We start from the raw sequence: 14,326 nt of genomic DNA, 5'->3' as shown, positions 1-14,326 counted from the left end.
AAAGTTGCCAACACAGAGCACTCAGCGCACACAGACTCCTACGCCATACCAAGCCGCCCTACTACATGAGCAGTAAACCTCACATTAACATTTCTGCCTGCCATTAGTGGGGTATATGGACACGCTGAGGTAGCCAGATTGACAACATTTTCTCAACTGGACCTAGAAATATTTGTTAATTTAAAATAGACATACTGATGGGATAAAGCTTCAGAGAGGTAGCTGAGTTAATCTGTAACAGGAAAAATTTAAAAAAACAATAGTCTAGTAGCACCTTAAAGACTAACAAAACATGTAGATGGTATCATGAGCTTTCGTGGGCAAAACCTACTTTTTCAGATGCGATAATCACTCTTTTACAATAGTTGAATTTGAACCATGCTTAAAAATTGAGATTTTAATAATTCCAGATTAAAAGATTACGTGAGACGTCCTATGCTTTCCCACACACTCAAGTATGTATCAGGTAGAAATTAGGGATGTAAAATCCTGGTTAATCAATTCACTGGTTAAATGTTAGGTTGATCTAACAGTTAACTAGTTAACTGGGATCTGGGTGGGAGACCGCTCCAACATGGAGGCTGGAGCAGCCTTTAGCTCATGAGGCTCCACTCCCAGCCCCACGTTGGGGCTGGCTGTTAGCTCCCAGCTGCCAGCCTCCAGTAGAGCAGCCCCTGTCTGCGGTGGGTTGTCGGGCTCCCCATGGACCGAGGCAACTCTAGATGCCGGAGAAGCCTCTGTCTGCAGGGCACCCAGGCCTGCCATGGACGAGAGCAGCCCCTATCCACAGTGAACCCTCTCCCCTTCCTCCCCCCCCCCCCCCCCGCCAGGCTGGAGCTTAATCTTAAAGAATGACTTGTGACTATTTCCTTGTGTAGAAATGCAAATCAACCTACCCTGGAAGCAAGCAGTAGAGCTATTTCTTTATATGATCAAGCACTGATGTGTTGCAGAAGACAGAGCCAAGAGCTGTCGTGCATCTCCCTCACTCTCCACCCACACTGTCCCCGTTTCCAAGAGGGCCAGACGTTTACTCAACTTTGTTCACCACTGCTCACTCCGAATTCTGTTCATATATGGCCGTATAAAGAAGTTGCCCCCTGTACTCACATAGGTCTGAAACAGGAAGTGACCCAGCTTTACAGCTGTACTCATTTAGTGATCTGATTACTGCATCAGCATGGAGCTGGTTTTTTTTTTCCTGCTTACCCGCCAAAAGTATTTTCTGTTTGCATTCTTGGGAACTGTATCGTTGGTGTAGAGCTCTCCTACCAGGGGTCCAAAACGTGTTCCTTTTGGGATGTACTCTTTACTTACAACTCCAATAACCTGCAAGGAGGAGAGCACAGGATCAGCCCATCTTCAATAGAAAACAAAAATCACTCTTGTTCTTACTAAAAACCCCAAGCCCAACATATTTTCATGCGAGATCAGCAAAGCAGAAATAAACTTAACAGCTACATTGACAGCTGATATGAAAAACTCTGTCAGCTTACAGTATCTTGCTGAAAAATATGGAGTTCAGGTGTGAATAAAGCTTTTATGTGCATAAATACATGAAAAACAGCCTTATGGAAATTTGTATTTGTGAGCAGAAACAGCAAGAATCACTGAATTTTTTTTTCTCTTAAACAAGAGGGTCAGGTGTTTCAGAGTGAACAAACGATCAGCCAGTCAAAGAGTTCTAACCTACTGATAACCAATCACTCAGAGATGTAGCTTTTCTCAACAAAGGTGAATGTCAAAATTCTAGTCTCAGAAATTAATAATATTCAGTAATAAGCGCTTGAATGTTCTGAAGCCACCTCTCGTAGTTTTCTAGTAAAATGGATCCAGTGCAGTCTCTATGTTTTTAGATAAAAATGAAACCCTTTTGTTGCTCTTGTACCTTGCTGAATGACTGAAAAGAGAACATCCAAAACATACAACTCTTCCATTACCATACAATGAAAAGCAACAAACAATACAAACTGACTATGGGAAAGTGTACTCACAGATTACTGTCTTTAAAAGAGACAGAGGTTCCTGTAATATGTGTTACGTGGGTCTGGTCAAGGAAGTGTAGGGTTTTGGTGAAAATGCTCTGCTGTACCAAGTTTAAGATACATACACACTAGCTTTTCAGCTTCCTCTTTGACAGTAATTATGCTAAAAAAGTCACTGACCACAAATCAGGAAGCAATTCATCATTATTCAGAAGAACGTGCCTTTGAGTAACCCTTTACAACATGCAGCTGAGTTCTTCATTCTGTCCTGCTCTGTTCTCTGCCATACCACTGAATTTTTGTATGTTTAAACAATGTGCTATAGGCAGAGTAATTCTGTAAACCAAAAATCAGGACTTTGCAAGACTGCTTAAGAAGCAGGGAGGGGAAATAAGCAGGCTGTTGGTTTGATAACCTCACAAAATTTTCACAGTTAAGCCAATTAAACATATTCGGCTACATCTAGACTGGCATGATTTTCTGCAAATGCTTTTAACGGAAAAGTTCTGTGTTAAAAGCATTTGCAGAAAAGAGTGTCTAGATTGGCACGGACGCTTTTCTGCAAAAGCACTTTTTGCGTAAATGCGTCCGTGCCAATCTAGACGCACTTTTGCGCAAAAAAGCCCCGATCGCCATTTTCGCGATCGAGGCTTTTTTGCGCAAAACAAATCTGAGCTGTCTATACCGGCCTTTTGCGCAAAAGCTTTTGTGCAAAAGGACTTTTGCCTGAATGGGAGCAGCATAGTATTTCCGCAAGAAGCACTGATTTCTTACATGAGATCGTCAGTGTTCTTGCGGAAATTCAAGCGGCCAGTGTAGACAACTGGCAAGTTTTTCCGCAAAAGCACTTGCTTTTGCGGAAAAACTTGCCAGTCTAGACACAGCCATTCCTCTTATACACCTTAGTAAGGTGATACTTCTCTGTATGCCAACTGAACTATGAAACCATAGAACTACAGCAGAGCCTTGCTGATTTTGCACTAATAACTGGAATCCCATTGTGGATTCCTGAATTCTGCAGATTCATAAATAAACGAGCATAATTAACTAAATAAATTAAGGATTATCACAATTATGTACTTTATTCATATGAGTAAGCATTTAGGGTTACTTGGAGTACTTCATAGTGCTCTAGCAAATATTCTACATTGTACATGGTATTTTGTAAAAGTAACTATGCCTTGTAACATGAGACTCAACCACAGGTTCTGCTCTTAAATCTTTGTTGGAAAATGGAGCTATGATTATTTTATTTGTGTCTGTGTGTGTGTCAGAGACAGAGCATTATTGGTTTGCATATTAGTGCAATGAGAATTAGTAAGATTTTGTTGCACATTGTCTATGGATAAAAATTCCAAAGACCATTCATTTGGCTGGAAATGCAGACAAATAACTGACTCTTAGCAAAGTTTTATTTGAAATGGGAAACAGAAATGAACAAGAAATACTGAGGAATCAAGCACATAGTCTAATGGGAAGTAAATTAGTGTCTATGCAGAGAATGGAAATACTGTCTTAAAAATTTCTTGCGTGCACGCGTGCTCACACACACACACACACACACCAGCATTGATTTGTGCATCTGAACACAGAGAAAGAGAGAAAAAGGGACTTCCAGAAATTTTCCTACACTTACCACAAGTTGAAACATGTTCAGTGGCTCAGTTTTATTTTTATCCTGCTTATACATTTCTCATAGAGAGATGAAAAAGGCAGATGTTCTTTTCTCATCGTCCCCATCTACCTTCATTTACATCCATCTGCCCTTTCAAGAAAAGTTCAAAGCTAATGTGTAAAGCATCCTAGCAGTTTAACTGTAGAGTACATTTTAGCTCTTCCACAGTTTTAAAATGTCTTGATCTTAATTAAAATATCTAATGACATTCTCAGAATGTCTAGAAATCGCTACTCCTTGAACTAGTCAACTTGAAACATTCTCTATACTGGCTTCTCTGACACAGCAGATACTTTTTTGATCTGTACTATCTAGAGTTTGACTCTGTCCTAATATATAAAATATTAATTTGGTTTATCATCAGATAATTCCACATACACACATTTTTTTTAAACTCTCAGACTAAAGCTGTTCACCTGGTTTTTGATTGCTATTGTTTCTGATCAGAATGCATAGTGTAAACTCTGTCTCCAAAGGGCTCAAATGCTACATGTTCATAACAGTCAACTCAGAATCACAAGCAAGATCTTATGCCAGACAGGAGGCTGGTCCTGTGCCATAATCAAGATCAAAAAGACTCTTGCCAAGCCCAAGTGTGGTGGGATTTAGTTACTGTACTTTGTTGTTAATCAAGGTTGCCAAGGACTGTAAACAAATCAGAAAAAATGCTTTAGATCACAAGTAGAAAGGAAGTTGAGCCTTAGTTGTGAAAAGCAGAGACAGAGCAAAACATTTCAAACTTCCGTCCACAAGGTGTCCTTAAGTGTGCTCCTTTGACACTGTGAGGATTCTGGAACATCAGTCTGATGAGCTCTCCTCTCCCAAATAAACTACTAATAAAAATGTTACTTTTAAAAAAAATTTATGGGTCTAAAATTTAGAACTTTGCAACAGAACAAAAATCTGTTTCCAAAATAAGCTTTTGGCATATTTTTTCCTCTCTTTTAAAGCTATAGCCACTTCAAATCTCTTATTACTACCACAACACTTATCATTAATTCCATTATCAGAAAAACAATACTTCTACAATAAAAAGTTTATCATGTTAGACTCATGATTTGAAATTACTTCTATGTGATCGCTATAGGCCATGCTCCTTCAATATGAAAGTGAATTAAGACACTTTCTCTCCACTTTGGGTGCGAAAGGATGAATACAATGCTTGTGTGCTAAGATAACCAGGTGCCAACATTTAGAAGAGACAACAGCTGCCTCCTTGCAAACAAGAAGCTACCGCATCTTTGATGGTCCTGTCCAATATTATCTGCAAAGAAAGCTCTGCTGTATTTTGATTGGTACTTTATATGTAAATGTTAAAGCATTGCTTTTTTATACTCTGCTTGAACTCACATTTGTTCCAAAAGCCATTTAAATGACAGTGTTCACCTAACCCAGGAAGGAAACACCCTTGGAACTGACCAGGGTCCTAATGAATTACTGCTGGGGCAGGCTGCTGTATGCCTTCTATAAACACATCAGTGAGAAGTTGAAAAGCTTCAACACTTTCATGCTTCATCTATCCCCACAGAAGCCATTCCACTAGATACTTTATGGACAACACCGACCTCCCTGCCATTTCAGCGTATCCATCTTTGTCAGCGGACTGGGTCACAGAGCACATCCTGACAAGTTATGGCTCCCAGACAAAAAACAGTAGTCCTTAGATTCCCAGTTTGATATTTTACAAAAATTGAGGTGCATGTACATTCCTTTATTTGAGGTGGTAACAGTGAGCTAATCAATAACACATATTAGTTGTGAGAAAAGGGGATGCTCTTTACTAAATCTGATAAACTATATGGTTTCTTCACCCCAGATTTAATTTATGACAGTATATTTTCATAATATTTCTCAGTGTAAATCCAGAATAGTGGTTCAGTGCATTTTGTTTTGTTTTGAAATGAGCACACATTTTTTATTAATTTAAGGGGAAGAAAACTACAGCTGAACCAAGACCTGCAGTTTGCTATTATTTTTTTTAAGTTGTGAAGTCAGAAGAAATGCTTTCACCTTATATCTTCCTTAATTATCTAACACAGAAATAAAACACTGCTTCGGTGAATTAGTTGGAAAAAGGAAAGTTCATGAGGTTAGCGAGGAATATATTTAAAGCTGTTGATAATGGACATAGTCAAAACAGCTCAAAATCAAGTACTAATCCCTTTGAAGAGTAACCCTTATTATAGAAAGTACTGCATTGAGGATCTTATGCTACAGGTAAAGAATTCTGAGAACACCTCATAATATATCTTTTCCCAGATTCAGTAAAAACAGCAGGATAAATGTTATGTTGATGGTCCCAAACATCTGATATTTTATACTAAGAATAGCTCGGCGATGTAGGGTTAGGAGGATTGAGGCAGAAGGAAATTTCCTGATTTTTTTAAACTTGTCATCTTAAAAAAGATGTAATATTGCAAAGTATGATATTATCATTTTGTCCTTCATACATTTTTCATTAATTGCGAAAGTGGAGAAAACAGCCGCCACGTGAAAATATACAGCCCTCTCCATGTCTAATAATTCCAAATATTAAGAGCAGAAGCAATTCATTTTTAAAAGATACTGACATATCTTTCATAGTGAAAAATGTGCCCTTAAAAAAATCCCTGGGGAAGGTCCAAGAATAAACAAAAGCATGTTGTGTCATAGAATTTCTCGCCATTTCAATAAAAGTCTTTAAGGAGGAGTTACTGAATTAGCAGAGCTATAAGATGCATGAAAAGAAAAAAATAACTCGCAAAACACAAACACCTTCCTATCAAACAAACTAACCAAACAACCCAAATAAACAAGCAACAGTCCTCCCAAGTCTGCACATACAATGCAGTAGTATGCCTAGTCCCTTTGGACATGGGTTACAAAAATACAGATTTAATCATGTGAGTTTCAGTATTTCATAAACTCTGTTTTTGTCTATAAATTGGCTTAGTGCTCACATCATTCCTTAAAATAAAGATCCAATCATTTCCCAAAATTAACAGCGAAGACAACTCAGTTGCAAAAGCCATAGCTCCATGTTCACATGCACACACACGTACACACAGAGAGTCCAATTTTATCTCCCTGCTTAATAAATTTGGAATATCTAGAGCCACATTTATAAAGGTACACTGTACTGTGAGGAAAGTGACCAAAGCAATTTTCAACTATGTTGACAAGTGACTAGTGGATCACAAGCCTAAAAATGTAGTGCTGTAGCTTTAATATATGGGGCTAATCAGATTGACTCTTTCGCTCACAACCGCGGAATATAGTGAGAGAAATCAAAAGTTCCTTTTGTTTCTTACTCTGTAAGTGCTGCTCTGCAGAAGCCAAGCAGAATGGGAAACTTTTTATTTAAAAAAAAAAGTTCTGTATTGAGACTCCTTTTAGTAAAGGATCCCAAATGGACATTTTAGAAGAAGGTATTGGAAAAAATTTTCAACAACTTTTAAAAATATTAAAAATCATAATGATCTCAGACTGATTAAATAAGCTGAACTATGCTGTAAGAAAATTACTCTTGACTCCTACATGTTGGTTTTCTCTTACATATCACAAGGAATTGAAAACATTTCTCAGACTTCTTGTGTTGTGGCAGTCACACTAAGTTGAGGGAGGAGAATAAAGAATTTGAGTGGCCAAACAGTTATTATTTAGTTGTCTAGTATATTAGAAGCTGTCTTACTGCATATTCATGTCAGCAACACAGAGTGAATATGGAAATGCGTTCATCACAGAGTTATAGCATCAGCTCCCAAACCACAATAATATTTAAAAAATCCCACAAACAAGGAGCAATTTTAGTTTTTTGCCTTTCAAGTTTTTTTAAGCTTCATTTCCCCCCTCAGATTTCTAAAGGATAATCTTTCTCCCTCTCTCTTGATGATTATCCTTGACCAGCTCCCAAACAACAATGCATTCTAGTCAGAACTGTAAGGCCGAATTCTGCTGCATCAGTTTACTTCAGCTGAAGATCTGGCCCTATTTCTGTACACAGGATTAAACCAGCGAATGGATTTCCATGGTACTTGTTTTGGTAGGACACTTTTGATAGTCAGGCAAGAATGAATTCATATCCCTTTTCAGTTCCGTGGTCAGTATATTTAGCCATAGTAGCAACACAGGTATTAGCTGCTCTACCACAAGTTGCAGGACAAGGAGAAATTAAGGGCTGTCCCTAGGATTATTACCCTGTTGAACATCACACCTAGCTATAATAGCTAGTGTATATGGAGTAAACACATGACCAATTGCTCACCTGGGATCTTCTCCCCCTTCCCCCCTGTCCTTCTGAAACAACAACAAAGAATGTACCCACTCCAGAGATAAGGATACTTGCATGTCTATCTACAAGTAAAGGTATTGCCCCAGATAAACAATAGTTTAAGGAATATTGATATGGGAAGCACTTCTTTGTGACTCTTGCAATAGTGCACCCATCTCTTCATTAATAGGCAGGGCAGAGTTTTGAGAATTTAGGAAGTTGCAAATAAAGCAAGATCATTAAAAGAATAAAGTAATTTCATACAAAAGAAAAAAAAACGATTAAACAAATTTCCAGGAATTATATATTTTTTTCTTTTCAAAGCTATTGTACAACTCAGGCACTTTAATCTCTGGGCCAGAGGCAGGGAATAGTCTGACTAACAGCAGTCTAGAAACTGGCACCCGGGACGACCTCCACTTTAAACATGCTTATGCAGTTGCCTAAAGATTTAACTGTTTGCTAATTGGTACAGAACTAATTTTAGGGACGTGTGACTTAGCCATGGAAGTGTTAAGTGATCGATTATGTGTGTACGATCCCTTAAAGAATTAAAAAGATTTGTCTAATATGCCAGTGGCATTTTTTAAGGTGTTAGAGCGGAAGTGTAAGGAGGGAGTCACTCTCCAGAGCACTGTGATTTGGCTGTCAGATTCTAACCTTCCTTGGCAGAAGCCTGCTTACCTCTTTGCAGTTGGATGCATATTTGAAAGTCAAGTTCCTTGGCAAGGATGCCTCTGCCTGAGTTGTGGTGCCTCCATCAGCGTTGGAGTCCCAGGGGTGATCGTTGACAATGTACGTGCACTTCTCTTCAAAATCAGTCTCTGTCCACAGAGTCATGTCAGCATCCTCCATGTCCATTTTCATTGCCCACTCTGTCCCTTTCACCGGCGTTTAGAAAGTCACAACGTTTGAGCTACACTGTGTGGCAGCCTGGAAAAGAAGAAAAAAAACCCCTTTAATCCTCATTGTCCTTCAGTTCCTGTGGTTTCCTTTGAGACAGTGTGACTAATACAGCTGTCTGTGGCACTTTAAAAGCCTATGTAGGATAGTTGGTACAGTTGAGTAATAGCCAAAAAACAAATCAGTATAAAACGAAGTTGCCTTTACTGAAGCAATGTCTTAAAATGCCAACATTCGTAATAATAATAATAATAATAATTAATAATGAGATCAAAAGAATAGAGGAAAATCCCTAAGATAGCTATCTGCATCGCTTTTCACAGATCCTTTTCTTAATACCTCACAGCAGAAGTTCTGCAACGCCAATACTGTGCCCAAGAAAATCTGGGGTCATGGCTGTGAGACCACTCAGTGGCTGTGGAAAAGCTGCCTTGGAAAAAGTGTCACAAACAAGGAGAGGAAGAGGAAGGAGCTGCTGTCTGCGTCTGAGTGAAGCTAAAAAAGGAAAGCGCATGTTGGAAGAGCGGAACCCTGCCTTGCCTTTCCCAAATGGGGAAGCCTGAACTTTCCCACCGGCTTCCAACACACAAACAACTCTCAAAACAACCTGGCCCCCTTCTGACGTCCTGATATCCTTTGACATGGAAGGCTGAAAAAGCCAACATCCTGCCAACAGCGTTGCGGCAACAGCTTTTCACAAGTCACTGGAACACATTCGCTTGGACCAAAAACAAAAACAACAAAAAAGTCCTTCTGTTTCTTTGTCTTGATGACATCTCACAGAATTAAACAGCTAATGGTACTAAAAAGAATCGTCATGAAACAATTCCATCAAATCCTTGATTGCCTATGTCTATTTAGGACAGAAAGAGTATCAAATTGTCAGGCATTACAATATCATCTTTCTGAATGATATGGAGAACTAAAGAATGTCCCTGTTCAAGCTGGTAGTTGTAAATGGTTTCAAATAAAGAATCGAAAACTCATTTTCCCTTTAGAAATATCCAACCATTGTGGAATTTCCTCCATCTCCTTCTCCCAACCAAAACATTAAAAATAGACTACAAAATTAAAAGACCCATTTTGCGGGAGGGCAAGGATAAAAAATGTACCCGTCAGTCTCTGACTCCTAGTTAAAATCAAACAGCCAGTAACCACACCAAGACTTTCTGGACAATGTAGATACACTTCATAAAATGTTCTACATAAAATTTATCCCATTTATTTTTCATCACAACAGCCTCCTAATAGCTTTAAAGAAATCATTTCTTTAAATTTTGGTTTAATTTAAAGTCAAATCAAATCATCAGCTAAATATTTACTGACTGACTATCAAGATGAAAATAAAGACTAATACTGAAACTCCAGTGAACTGACGTCTAGAAGTGAAAGGGTTAATGCTGAGGTCTTCCAAATCTGAACACAGAACAGTTTTAACAAGAAACATTTGCTATTTAGTCTAATTATTTAGCTTAATATTATATTAACACAGCACTAAAAAGACCGTAACAGATTCAGGGGAGAAAAAAGGAATCAAGTTCCTTACCAAGGTAGAGTCCACAAATGTTTCCAAACAGAAGCTCCACGTTTAAGATAAGTCTCGCTCATATCTACCCAGTAAACATTTCTTCTTCCTTCCACTTGGTATGTTAGAGTAAGACTGACTCACACCTAGAGAGTTAACTCCTTTTGCTTGTGCCTCTCTCTCTTTTTCTGTCAAACAGGTGCTGCTGCACTTACTGCTTTTGCCTCTCAGAAACACTGGAGGGCTGAGTGTTACAATACTTTCAGTCTGTGTGTAAACTAAACAGCCTGTTCCTTTCCCCTCCCTGTTTCAGATTTCCTATTAGCCACTCATTTGATTTACTCACAGTCACGGCTGCCAAAAGCAGGGGGTGGGGCTATACCTGTAACTCATACGGAGAAGAACCAATGAAACTCTGATCCAACCAAGGGGAATTTTTTTTCTTTCTGACATTTCACTGAGGTTTTTCCTCTTTCTGCATAGGGATATTAGCAGTCCCTTAGAGCCAGCCTTACTTCTACATGAAGGAGACATATGACTTCAATATTACTATGGCTTTGCCTCTGTCATCTAATTTCTACTAGAAATCCATTCATTATTCCATTATTTTGAATTGTGAGGTCTAAAAGACACAGCTCATTTCCCCCTCTAGCTTAATTTAAAAGAGATATCATTAAACCAGCAATTGAAAAGTCCATTCCAGGTTATAGAATATAAACATATAATTTAAAGCTTCTAACAAATACATCTAAACAACTGTGGTATTCTATTTGAAAACAATTCAGGAGCCTCAGAATTTAAATTATTTCTTGCAAAAATCAAGGGCTATAAGTTAATTCCATGTTTAAACCTCTTTACATTGATATTTAGTAAGGAAGTTAGAAAAAACACATAATTTTAAATAATAAATGGGGAAGATTATTACATACCTACATACATGCAAAACAAGACATATTAAAAAGGCATTCACCAACTTTTAAGTACAACATACTAAAAAAAGCCCTCAGACCTAAATTCGTATTAGACAATATTCAACTGATCACTTTAGAATGTGCTGCTAGTGGAAGAAGGATTGGTATTGTAATTAGTGGGCCCGGAGAGCCCTTGTCAATTTTTTCCTTCTCTCCAAGTCAGTGTGTGGCAGAAGGAAGGACATCCTGTGATGATGGCATACAATGTCCTGTTTGTTTATTATTAAGAGCATTCCTGTTTCTCATTACAAAACAACCAGATGCCTTACTTCCTTCAAGTGGTCCTGTCTCTTCAGTGAGGAATCCTCCAGAATGGAGAAACAATGATGCACAATTCCATTTATAGACAGCCATCCTCTTACAAACACAACTTGGCTGGCTGAAGGGCAAGTCTCCTACTTTTCCTTCTTGCCTCACTTCTGCAGACATATTTATAATTTCTTTCCTCTTACTAAGGATGCAGCAAGCATTACTCCCTCCTCCCAACACATGTTTATATGTTTTGGCCTAGGCAGATGTTTCATATTTCTTTTCAGAAAAATACAATGTTGTGAAATCAGATGACTAGCACTCTTCAAAGGTGTTCACACCTCCCTCTCACCCCACCCCACTAGCCCCCACTTCTGCTGATAAAAATAAGGGTGGAAAGGATTATTTGCCTCTCTAGGTTTTGCAATGCTGAGAATAGTATATCTGTGTAAAGACCTTCCGCATGTTCTAATGCAGAAAGGCTCATGCCACTGGATGTAAGTAGGGCAGTTGCCGCGTGTGAGTGTCCTGGCTTAACTGCTCCCAGTGTGTAATTCCACAAGAGAAGTGGCAAGGGCACTGATGTTGATGGGTATAAATGTAATTGGCTATACAGGGTAAAACCAAGGCACATCCAAAATGAGGTCTAGAACAGCTCTGAAATAGGAAGAAGAGAAATCTGGCCTATTTGATTGGGTTAATTAACTAGTGCTGAGTCACACCACACAGGGCTGAAAAACAATGTAGTCATACTGAAGTGGTTCTTTTGCACACACATGCACACACATGCACACAAAATAGTCTCACTCTGAGATGCAGATGTTTCAGTGTTTTCACTTCCTTATCTGAATAAAAAAACCACCTTGTGTATTCTGAGGTAACCAACACACAATTCAATGGCAGATCAAAGTAAAGTAAAAGAAAAGTGGGGACAGGTAAGTCTAACTCATGGAAATGAGGTACTTTTTCTGTGAGGAAGAAGAGAGACTGAATCAAATCAAATATTTATTTGGCTGATAGGAGGATGCCACCAATCCAATTCAGTTTTAATCCTTCTTCAGAGATGATGGAGTAGGCTGGAATTTATAGAGCATACACACTTCAAATAGTTTTGTGACACTCAGCAAGGCAACCCTGAAATTAGCTCCAGGTGTTTTAGCAGAGCCTGAGAGCAGAACTACAGTAGTTTAGGATATGGGATTTCACTTTCATGTAGGTCTTGTTCTAATGATCGAGAATAAACTAAATAAGATTCTCATGTTAAGGAAAGCAGAGATGGACATTAAGACGAACAGTAAATATTCTGTATTAAAGTAACAAGCATGAAGAAACTTTACCATGAAAAGAAAATAGACACTGACCTTCTGACCTTCCTCCCTACAGAGACACATAAAAGACGTCTTACTCGACTGGCAGTTTGCTGCTTTTGTATAGAAATCGTTCATAGCAGTAGCTGCTGCTATTGTCTGGAATTTGCAATCTCAAAATGTTGTTCATTTCAAAAAGAACATTTTTAGTCATATTTTCATTTTTTCCTTCTCGCTCATAGAAAACCTCAATTACCTTATTAATCAGCATTTCTCAGGCAGATATATCTTGCAGCAGCTCTCAGCCTGGCAACAAATCATGAATGGCCCTAACAGCTCTGATCTCAGAAATCCCCATCCATTTCCTTTGATGCTATCACCACTTCAGCTCAACAACAAACTGATGATACTCAGCTTCAGCTGCTGCATTATTTTCTCTATGCCTGTGAGTCTGAGTTAGTGTAGAGGAAAGAAGTAGGGTGGGGAGAATGAGTCTTGAGACACTGGCTGCAATAGAGTAACTTCTCTAGAAAGTTGTAGGGGAGATAAAAATGCCCACAAGAGATTAAATAAAGCACAGTCTCATTTTTACATCTTCCCCCTTCCTTACTCAAACAAGCTCAGGGGCAGATTGACCACATCAGTAGTAACAACCAGACCCACTTCCTGTATGTAGACATCTTCACACCCGTACACATTTGGGGACCAACTGTGGTCATGACCCTGATTAAAATAATTGGGGTCTTTGGATCACTACATATTTCTTTCCTATAAATTGCTTTAGAAGTCAGGCCCAAAGAAGGACTTTTCCTGTTTTCAAGTTGCTGTTCCCCTCAGGTCCACTCAGTTTTGCCTGCATTTCTGAAAAACCTCATCAGAAGGTGATTCAAAGAAAAGAGTGATAAGTGAAATGTGAAATTGTTAATATTAAAAGCTTGTGCTCACTGCATGCTTTCACGACCTTGCAGAAGCACACTTAGGATATGTGTACATAGCAGTGTTATTTTGGAATAAATGACATTATTCCGAAATAACATAGTCCATATCTACACTACAAGCAATTATTTCGACATGTCAAAATAATGTTGAGCTGGAGGACTTCTTACTCAGACTCCTGTAACACTCATTTTACGAGTAAGGAAAGTCTGAGGAAGAGTGCCCTTTCTCTGACTTCCTGCTGTGTAGACAGTGCCAAAAGCTGAATAAGCTATTTCGATGCAATTGACATAGCTCAAGTTGTGTAGCTTATTTTGGCTTTAGCCCTACTGTGCAGACGTGCTCTTGCAGGCTTCAGATATGATCCTGGACTATTTCAGAGTGATGTTGCTTAGAAGGAGAGAAATTAATCTACATGGAGGCTACGTCTACACTGGCCCCTTTTCCGGAAGGGGCGTGTAAATTTCACCAGTCGTCGTAGGGAAATCCGCGGGGGATTTAAATATCCCCCGCGGCATTTAAATAA

The 14,326-nt window shown here is 38.8% G+C and overlaps 1 protein-coding gene across 5 annotated transcripts in view; it reads right to left on the bottom strand.

Moving 5' to 3' along the window:
- The window catches only part of PRDM1 (PR/SET domain 1), a 137,847-nt gene that overhangs the window by 20,449 nt on the left and 103,072 nt on the right, over window positions 1–14,326 (bottom strand). For 3 of the 5 annotated variants that reach the window (XM_075923947.2, XM_006118460.5, XM_006118461.5), the window contains 2 exons: window positions 8,594–8,842; window positions 1,210–1,329 (listed from right to left, as the gene is read on the bottom strand). In XM_075923947.2, coding sequence (XP_075780062.1) covers window positions 1,210–1,329; window positions 8,594–8,776 — 303 coding nt within the window. In that variant the 5' untranslated portion in view covers window positions 8,777–8,842. Of the gene's footprint in view, window positions 1–1,209; window positions 1,330–8,593; window positions 8,843–10,358; window positions 11,044–14,326 lie in introns of those variants that run through there. The other 2 variants (XM_006118462.5, XM_006118470.5) reach the window with 2 other exon arrangements.

The sequence above is a fragment of the Pelodiscus sinensis genome, chromosome 3 (assembly GCF_052426305.1).
Source record: "Pelodiscus sinensis isolate ZL-2025 chromosome 3, ASM5242630v1, whole genome shotgun sequence".
Classification (NCBI taxonomy): domain Eukaryota; kingdom Metazoa; phylum Chordata; order Testudines; family Trionychidae; genus Pelodiscus; species Pelodiscus sinensis.
This window is presented reverse-complemented; position numbering and strand designations above follow the sequence as displayed.